Source organism: Lingula anatina, chromosome 1 (assembly GCF_051362555.1).
Source record: "Lingula anatina isolate TDL-2025a chromosome 1, LinAna3.0, whole genome shotgun sequence".
Classification (NCBI taxonomy): Eukaryota; Metazoa; Brachiopoda; class Lingulata; order Lingulida; family Lingulidae; genus Lingula; species Lingula anatina.
The window spans coordinates 69597895-69608280 of NC_141767.1; the positions used below are offsets into that span (position 1 = coordinate 69597895).

General features: G+C 35.2%; 1 protein-coding gene across 6 annotated transcripts in view; it reads left to right on the forward strand.

Moving 5' to 3' along the window:
- Nucleotides 1–9761, forward strand: part of LOC106174852 (myelin regulatory factor) — a 41969-nt gene extending 32208 nt beyond the window's left edge. For 4 of the 6 annotated variants that reach the window (XM_013556562.2, XM_013556564.3, XM_013556566.2 and 1 more), the window contains 14 exons: nt 304–384; nt 616–735; nt 895–1119; nt 1342–1520; nt 2009–2158; nt 2677–2763; nt 3016–3101; nt 3620–3829; nt 4975–5057; nt 5309–5486; nt 5908–6079; nt 6630–6744; nt 6953–7114; nt 7580–9761. In XM_013556562.2, the coding sequence (XP_013412016.1) occupies nt 304–384; nt 616–735; nt 895–1119; nt 1342–1520; nt 2009–2158; nt 2677–2763; nt 3016–3101; nt 3620–3829; nt 4975–5057; nt 5309–5486; nt 5908–6079; nt 6630–6744; nt 6953–7102 (1836 nt within the window). In that variant the 3' untranslated portion in view covers nt 7103–7114; nt 7580–9761. Of the gene's footprint in view, nt 1–303; nt 385–615; nt 736–894; nt 1120–1341; nt 1521–2008; nt 2159–2676; nt 2764–3015; nt 3102–3619; nt 3830–4001; nt 4200–4974; nt 5058–5308; nt 5487–5907; nt 6080–6629; nt 6745–6952; nt 7115–7579 lie in introns of all 6 variants that reach the window. The other 2 variants (XM_013556563.2, XM_013556565.3) reach the window with 2 other exon arrangements.
- Nucleotides 9762–10386: the final 625 nt, after the last annotated feature.

Here is a 10386-nt window from a genome sequence, read left to right on the forward strand (position 1 = left end):
TGCAGTGCAGTGCACTAAAATCTGCGTGCTATCTCCGATTGTGCTGAAAGTGTGGAAGGGTTTTTCCTTTCACTTTCGCTTTAAGTGATCTTCCACTGTAAGTAAAACTTACTGAACTTCTAACACATTTAGTTTAATAGGTGCAGTGTAAAAAATCACTAACAAGACTGCATCCAAGATTCACCTTGGGTCATTAGATCAGTAGTTTTAATCATTAGGTACAATTTACAGTTTTATAATTGAAATGTAATGATATTTTATATTATGACAGCATTGTTGTATTTAGTTGTTTGTGTATTCCAGGCATCCAACCCTGGCCAGTTTGACAATGACATGGAAGTCACATGGCAGAAGGGTCATACATCAGACTCTGTGTACCACCCAGTGAGTAAAACCTCGCTCTTTGAAGGCTTTTTTACGTCATAGATGGCTTACTATCTGAATGTCTACACTATTGGCAAACCTTGTGTTTACATTGTGCATTTTCTGAATTTGATTACGTCCTGGCTTAACATGCTCCAAACTTTTCATTCATCAAGGATTTAGATGGAAATAGGACAAGACAGGTGCTAGTGTTTGTTAAAATATAATTCATTGATCTTTTTTTCTGTCTAGGGGCGAGTTGGTATAAACACAGATCGCCCAGAGGAGGCACTGCAGGTTCATGGAAATGTGAAGCTAACAGGGCATATAATTCAGCCATCGGATAAGAGGGCTAAGACTGATATCAAAGAGGTAAGGAAAGCTGCCTGTTTTTCATATTTTTATTTTCCTTACAGTTCTCACTTTGATCTCAGTGGGGTATGGACAGATTAAAATTAAATGTGTTCCAGTAAAGTCTGTTGGGTGTTATCACAAAATGATGGAAGCATGATTCTATTTGTACTATTTCAGGTTGACTCTAAAGAGCAACTGAAGACTGTTCAGAACCTGAAAGTGTACAAGTACAGATACCAAGATGAGTTTGCCCAGCATGCGGGCTTGTCTCCAGAAGATGTCCATGACACGGGAGTCCTGGCCCAGGAGGTCAGGGAGGTCCTGCCAGATGCCGTGAAAGACACGGGGGATGTGGTGCTCCCCAATGGAGAGAAGATTGAAAGTTTCTTGGTTGTGAATAAGGTAAGGCCCTGTGTTTGTTGTACCAAAGTAATTGAAAATCAGACATTTGCCTAGTTTTTGTTTTCCTGATAAATGTAAGTTAGAGGTGATAGTGGATGTGTTATAAAATGTTTGTGTGGACATTTTTTCCATTTACAACTGTGCTCAACTGTATCATTTTATTCCTATTAAGAGGTCCTGTAGAACTGTTTTTATGGTATCTTTTGGCTGTGTATTTTACAGGATCGGATTTACATGGAAGGCATTGGTGCTGTGAAGGAACTCTGCAAACTCACAGATAATCTTGAAAACAGGATTGATGAACTTGAAAAAGTCAACACAAAGCTGACTAAATTAAAACGCTACGATAGTCTCAAGTCCACAGCAAGTGGCAAGTCTTACTCCACAGTCAGTACAATAAGGTAACTATATAACACTGTATCTAACAATAAAGTAACTATATAATATTGTACTTTTTTGTTTAGGACATTTACACAGGCTGTAGTCTTCTGTTAGACAGTTTTTATATTCTGCTGCGCTGTGGTCATGCTTATGGTCATCTCTTGTAAAATTTATCATTGAAAGTATTTTGAACTATGAGAATGGTAAAATTTTAACTAATATGTCATCTTTAAATATCTGTCCTGGGTATTTTTAGAATAGAGGGTTTGTAGACACGCTCTGAAAATATAAAGTCTCCATGTAAATATATTATGAAGTTAAGTTAATTTAAATGGTTTACGGAAGTGATAATTGATATTCAAAGGAGCATGGTTAGCACTAGTAGGTTCTAACAGTCATAACATTTTTTAGTTTGAAATTATTTAGCTATGACATTTTCCCTTTCTACAGTTTCTGTTCTATATACAATAAATAGATCATAAAATAAAGCCTCTCCCACCATTTTCAGTCGTGGCAGTACTCTTCCAAAGAGTCATCATCGCCAACGTCAACACACCAAGCACCTGCCTCATGGGACACCAGCAGACCAGGAAGGGATGTGCAGCAGCCGGTTTATCCAGATTACTGTCATTGTCCTGGTCATGGTGATGGCCTTCTGGTAACTGCACATTTAAATTAGATTATATTATTAAATTATTTTTCACGGTTTTCCATAAAAATCTATGAAGAATATGTTAAAATTATTTAGAAACACTGATGGTATATTTTCAGTTAAATTTTGTTGGAGGAAAAAAAGATGAATTGGCAGATTTTTAGAGATTGCTTTCATCTTGAAAAAAATCATGCTTTTCCGATTCAGCATCAGCGGATTTCCCATGCCATATTTTCCAACTTTTTCACTAAATGGCAGTCTCATCCCTGTGCTTGCAAAAAAAAAAAAAAATTATGCAGTAAGCACAGCCTATTGCAAATTATTTTCATTTGTTTTTATTGGTAAAAAGCTGTACTTTATCACTTTTAATGAAATGTAATTTTATTAAAAAGAAATGTAGTGTCTCTCAGAGCGTCTCTCCTGCTGGCTGGACTTCACTGCAGGTGGCATATCTGGTTATTGTGTCTTACTGCTCTGGTTGTTTTTTTTCCCCTGTGTCAATGTTTTCATCTGTCCTCTTTCAGCCTGGTCTCTATCACAACATTGTATATACTGGAGAGAAATAAAGAAACAGCAGCACATCACTCTCTTATATCAGCCACACACACAGGGTAAGTGCACTTATCACATAATAATAATAATAATAATTATGAAAGAATATTGATAGGAAAATAAAAGTATTATCTAATACATCTTCAAGTAAACTTTTGAGTAAACTTTCAAGTATAACTGTTCAAAATACATTCTGCTTATTTGAACTGTGTTGGTTTGTAATACATGCTTTTGCTTTATTTGCCTTATATTTGCAGCAAGTGCAAATTTTTCAGAAATTTTATTGAGAAATTTCATGAATTATTTTTCAGGGGAGGCCTCCCACCGTATATATCAACATCAACTCAAAGAGCAGTCACCACTACCACCAGCACCACTACTGAGGCCACTTCACCAAGTAAGTATATTTCTGGAAACATTATTTTGGAAACCCATTTGATAAAAATTCTTTAAATGCAAATCCTCAAAGAAAATAATCAATCAGAACTTATTACCTTTTAATCTGCCTTGTGGAGGAATGTCCACTGTGAATTTTTCCTCCGTCATATGTGATATTGTCCATGTCTTTTCTTTCCAAATTGTTCTTATATTACGTATTTTGAATGCTGGAATTGTACTATTTAATTTGCTAGTTAATTGACATGTTTAAGCCATACACATGCTAACCACATGACCAGAGACTTTGCAGATTGAGCGGAATACCACATTTAGACATTTAGTTTAAAGAATTGTGTATAACAGAATATGAGGTTATGTTTAAATTTAATATAATGAATTTTCATATCCCAAAGTTTTAAGAAGTAGTTTGAGCTATTTCTGATGTATTGAAAATACAGTAGATAGCTTTTGTTGCTTTTATTTTTGTCCAAATAATTTATTTGTGTATCATTTCATAAATTGTGTTTATTTATTTAGCATCCATGCTTCCCACCACACTGCCTCCTCCCTCCCCTGCCCCTGATGCCCCCATCCTGGCACCCCCAGGGTGTTCAGGCCCTACAGCTAGTCTGTTCTGTGCCTCCTCACCTATGTGTTGTCGTGAGTTCGACAGCCCAAACGATCCAATCGATCCTGTCCAATTACCAGTAAAAACTACCACTCAGAGTGAGGTGACCCATCAGTCAAGTAAGTCGGGGACCAGAACGATGGCCACTGTGTGTGTGCATGACGTGACTTGCATTGCCTCACTGCTTTCTTCACAGTTTGCTCTGTGCACAGCACCTGTTCCTTGACTATGAGAGCATGCCCCTTCATTAATGCTTTGCATTCCTTGCATTTTTTTGCATTGACCAACCAGGAACCACAACCAAGACAACATCACCAACACCGAAATCTCTGCCTAATCCACCGGCCATAGAACCAGCAAGATGCAGCGATCCAACATTGTTTGGCGCCTGTGAAGCACACTGTTGCCCACCGCCATTAGAAGAACAGCCTGATAAGCCGCAGACACCTAGAGTGATTGTAGTTCCTGAGTCGTGGACGCCACCATCTTGTATGTGCATGATCTGAATAACTCAAGACTTGATACTGTTCATAATATGACTAACCATAAGGGGATTCCTCTCCTGTGAGCTGGGAACTGTGTAAAAAAAAAACTGCCCCAGGATGATACCATTGTGCCATCCAGCAGCTATACAAAAATTCTAACCTCAAATGTTGTTTTCATCAGTGAAATGCTCCCAGCTAAGGGAAAGGAAATCTTTCAAATATTCAGGCATGAAAAAAAAAGATTATAGGGACATAACTTTTCTTATTCTGAATAAGCTGGCATTAACAGCCAAGCAGTCTGAGCACCTCTGTTAGCACCTCTAGTCTGTATGTTGCAGTGCAAAGAGTATTATCCGACTAACAACAAGCTCATTTATGCAGATGACGTACCTTGGAAACTAACTTGCGAAGGCATTGTGCCTGTGACGTGGAATGTGGAAATAATACACACAGTGTTTGAAATGTGAAATTTAACTAATTGAGGGCCTTTGCTTTTTGTATATTTGTCATATAGACATGAAGTAAATTAATTAATTCTATAAATACAGTGAGTACACCCATATACCCACATTTAGGTACAGAATCATGCAATTTTGAAAGGCAAAAATTGTCAATTGTGTAGAGCGATTATTAAAGGAGAGGAAATATTTTGTACTTAAATTCTTAAAATAAAATATTTTTATCACAATTGAATACTATGTTAGTAGGAAAGTTTTTTTTTTCTTTCTCCAAATGGATTTGATCTCAAACTTATATACTTTTGATATTGGTCCTTACAGATCATATCCCAGGTACAGCAGAGAAGAATGACACTGGGCCTGTTATTATAGGATACATCCCTAAAAGACCAGGCAAGAGGGAGGTGAGAACACCAGCCAGATGTTGACTACTTAATGGATTGATGTCTGATTTCTTATATATAATGATGATTGGATACTGACTATGTGTAATTGGATATTCTAGATATGTGTAATTCTATATACTAGATGTGCAATTGTATATATTGGCTATGTGTAATTGGATATGTGTAAAAAAGATAAGCCATCTTGTGATTTCTGTCAGGTCATATTTAAGTATTTAAATGGTATATTTTTTTGTTTTATTTTTATGTAGCCTGATATAGAAAGTGAAAAGGAAGGTCCCAAGTTGGATGATGTTGGACATGGCAGTCACCCAAATGAGGCGTACAACATGGCTTCCACCACACCTGCAGATCAGATCGAAAGTAACGATATTATCTACCGCAGGCGGCGAGATGAAGAGGACATCAAGTTGGACGATCTCAGTAAAGGTATGTGCTCTTATAATTTCAGTTTGGTTGATTTTTTAAGTCTTGTTTTGACAGAAGCTGTTTGAGATGTTAATTATGATCTCAATTACATCATGAATTATGTTAATAAAACCAGCAGTATTTTTCGACTTGATCAATTAATAGTGGTTATGTAAGATAATGATTAATAACTCATGAGGGATGTTTCTTACATTGCCATAGTGTTTTTTATTTTTATTATTATTATTATTATTATTATTATTATTATTATTATTATTTAGAGTCATGTGAATAAAGAATATAAAAGGCTAGTAAAAGAAAAGGAAACATTCATTAAAACAGCATCTATGTACCACCCCTCCCACTTCCCCCACCACCAGGATTATCCCACATTGTATGTTTAAAAAAATCATGTTTATACTAATTTTGTGCTGTATTTCAGCAGGCACCCAAAATGCCAGCATTCAGATCATTTACCAAGAGCAAAACTACACCATCGACCACCGCTATTGTATCTACAATTGCAAGCAGAGTGGGCAGGGGAGCAGGCAGCTAAACTACACCATTCCCATCAGCAAGTACTTTGGTTATAACAGCGTCAAGCTGGTCATCAGGTGGGTCAGGCCTCTCCATCCAGTATATCTAGAAATAAAGCTTAAAAGTTACTTGAAACTTTTTCTTGTACAAGTTTTATGATTGAATTTATATAATTGTGAGTGGAAGTGATGCTCAAAACAGCACAGGCATAAAAGGTCTGTACCTTGTTACATAACTAGGTCATGCAAACTACTTGAACAACAATTCATACACAATATTATTTTAAGGAAAATAAAAGGTTTTATATTTATTATTGTTATTAAAGATTTTTAATAGATATAAAATCTTTGGAAGCCTGTCATGCAATTAACATTTCAGAAAAAAGGCCATTTTCACATGCTCCCTATTTTACTCCCATGCCTTGCTTTTAAGAAATCAGAACTGACATTGAAAAAGATAAGTCAGTAATGATGATGATTTATACTGTCCTTTAAATTCATCATGTCTTGACTATTTGTAAGAGGATGAGCATGCTTACTGACTCCTAGTGGCAAGCAGATTGATTTTGCGTATTGGAAATTAAAGATGAATCTTAATCCTAAATCACTTATTCTGTTCTTTCTCCAGGACTGCTGAGCCCACTTTCATGCACATCTGTGGCCTCTTTCCTGCCTCCCACAGCACTTCCTGTCAGGGGGCTGACCCCCCAACGACGCCCAGAGAGGAGACGCCTCACAGCTCGGTGAGTTCACAGTTGTGATAAGTATGCTTCATGGTACTGATTTTCATGCTTCATATAATTAATAGGTATACAAAAAATGTGTTTTTATGTAGTATTATAGTTATATTTCGGCTTTAAGATTTATCATAACTAGTTTATGATGGAGCTAAGAGGAGTTTGAAAGAATACTTGATATTTGATAACATATATTTTCCTCCTTGGCCTGCAGACAAGAACCCATGAGGTAGATCTCCCAGTTGGGTTCTTCTGGTGGAGCAGTTACAAGTTCCGAGTGACCAAGACCTCTGACAGCCCCTGTGAACCCCATACCACAGTGACCTATGTGGAATATTACCTGAAATTTTCCAGAAGCTGTTGAAGTCCAAGTATGGTAAGTTTTTTTTCTTTTTGAGAGCATTTAAGATACAACTTTCATGATGTTTTTTTCACTGTCTCACAGTATTATGTGTGTTTTGGTTTTCTTATAAGTCAAGATTCAAAAAAAAAGAAATGTAACATACTCAAAAGATTCCATCATTGCTTTAAAAACTACATACTTTTATTAAATAAAATAGAAAAAGGTAGTTGTATACTGCATGAAAATTATTCTTCATTACAATGGATAGCTAAGGAACCACTCATGATTTATTTTAAAGAAAGGATGGCAAGTGAAAGTAGTGAGCATAACCTCTGTAAAAATTGTTTTCACCTGTTGTTTACCCCGCAAACCACTATTTCACAACCAATGCACATATCTTCCAGTTTAGAAGTTTGTTTTCATTTTTCACACAAAACTTACTTCATACAGACTCAGTTGGTATTATTTCATGAAATCTACTTTTCTCTCTGTTTCTAGGACCTTTGAGAATCAAAATATGTTGGCATTTATGCTACAGTAGCACCATATACCTAGAGCACCTGTAGCAGGACTAACGTCGGCCCAGACCAGGAGGAGGCAATGGGAACCTCGGAACATCAAACAGTTCTCTATGATAATACTGGTCATCATTATGCACTCTGCAACATTGCTGCCAAACAGTGTTCATCTGGCTTCTGTCCCCGTGTTGACTTCAAGTCTTTATGTATATATATGTTAATAGAGATATCACAGAAATCATCAGGAGTTCTACCTGTTTGTCTAGGATAATAAAACACATGGGCACTTTGATTTGTTAAGTAAGGAATAACAGATTTTGTCTTGAAAAGATAATTGTATTTTCTTAAAGTATGTTACTCTCAAGATGTAAAATGATATTTGAAAGACAAAAAGGACTGTGAAGATTGTAAATAGTTCCCTTATGCAGGGTTTTAATATCTGGCAGACATAATTGTATCTTAATCCTAGTTTCTTGGTAGCTATGATAGAGATAACAGATAACACGGTGTGTGATTATGCCATAACATATGACAGAAATTGTGGATAAAATGTATTGTTTTAACAATTGTATTGTGATGGGTAGCAGTGTCAAAGTGAAAGTTATCACCACTGGGAAGTGTAAGGATTGATTGAGAAGGGTTATTTTCTTAGAAGTTTTAACTCTAGTTAAAACTAGAGATCTGATCTGATCTGGTTATATTTTATTTGGCAAATGAAGGACAATTTGAAAGTAATTTTCATCTCTGCACCTTGTCTGTTCAAAGTAATTGTTGTTTCATTGTACAAGATAGGATGTCCTAACATGGAGCTTGTGATCTAGAGAACCAGAAAAACTCAAAAATACGTATATATATATATATATAATTAGTCTGTTTTGTGTAATATTTGCTTCTAATTTTGAATATTATCTATCAAATCACAATTATGGTTTTTTATTTGTACATAAAATCCTCACAATTTTATAAAATGTTAAATGAAGTTAAGCTCTTTAATGAAGAGTAAATTTACTGGATTATCATAATAACAATGTGTGCTAAAATATTTAAGAAGTATACTTTAGATGTTGCATTTAATATGCACAAATTTGGTGAGAGAGGTGCCACCACCAATAACTGTGTGATCAAAGATCACAAGCTGAAAAGGGCAGTGACCTCATAAAATATAGCAACATATAAATATGGTTGTGTTTCATTAAAGTACATGTATGACAATTTTGAGATATCAATGTTGATTGTGTCTCTGCTGCACCATCTATCAGAAAAAGCATTTGAGTCATTTACAACTTGCAATATTTAAAAAGATGAATAGTATATATCAGTAGGCATATGCAGGTCACATTTGCACCAAGTTCTATAACATTTTGTTGATGTTTTTTCTATGTAAATACAAAAGAGATTAATATCTTTTTATTTGATAAAGGTATCAAAATCTACTTATCTAATACAGGATACTTAAACAGCATTCAACGAATTGTACATATTTCTTGCTGTCACAGTTTATTTTTGTAGCAGTAGTTTTATCATCTTTTATGTAAGTTTGAGCTTTTAAGTGAGATGCTTTGCAAGCATTTGAGATTCAGATTTACTTGTATATATACAGTTTAAATCCTGTATGTTATTAATATCCTAATAGTTCTAATATATATATAAAATATATATTCCCATACAATGTAGCACCAGGGTGCTTGGTCTTAGGGGACAACTAGTGTTGCTTGTCAGTTTAAGAACAAAAGGTGATGTTTGTTCAGGATGTAGAGCCATAATAACAACATATATTCTGATGTTCTTATTGGAATATACATGTTTACAGAATTGTGTGGAGGGATGTGATCATTTATACAATTATATAAACACGTGTGATCCACATTTATTGTATTGGAGAATTCTGTAGATGAAGAATTGGAAATACTGGTCCTAAGAATGAGTTCTGGTAATAAAAGGTGGAAGAAATTGAACAGAAACATATCAATATGCAACTGATGCACCTGGTATACAAAGAGACTTTAGTTCATTTCTAAACATATTTTGAGTGTTTAACCTATATGGCTAGAACAAGGGACCAACTTAATAATGCAGTAAGAATATGTCTAATCTCCTGTCTTATCATAGGTAGAAAAATGTTATGAAAAGATACCAGTTGTGAATAAATTTCTTTGATACTATCCAGTTTGAATACGTAGTTTTTATTGAAACTTCAATTATCAGGTAGGCAATTACAATGGTGAAATTGAGAGGGACTTGTACATCTCCCCTACCCCCCTAGCTGAAAGAAACTAGAAGTCCTTAATGCACTAACAGCAAAAACCATGACAGCCATGTTCAAATGACTCCGCAAAAAGGAAAAAAAACTTGGAAGAACCTGTCACCCCATACAATCCATGTAGCAAGACAGTGGTTGTAACTTTTGCATTCTTTTTTAATATAATTTCCTATTTTTACATATTTCACCAAATTTTTTGTATAATTGCATAGCATGATTGGCAATATGATTGTATTAAGCTGAGGGTTGCCAAATGTCACAATGTATCATTCAGGGCTCAAACTATTATTATTTTTATTATGATTAGTATTATTAGTAGTTAATTAGCAGCTGTTCTGTCTGTACCCTCTGAACTGAGAGTTTCACTGCAGCTGTTTTGTCAGCTTTAAGCAGTAATCATGCTGGGGATATAAGACTGGATGTCTATATATGGGTCTGTAACTATATCCAGGATTGTGAAAGACACCAGTGAGAGAGATGATACCTGATGCTTGATACCTGATAATAATAATAATAATTTATTGAGC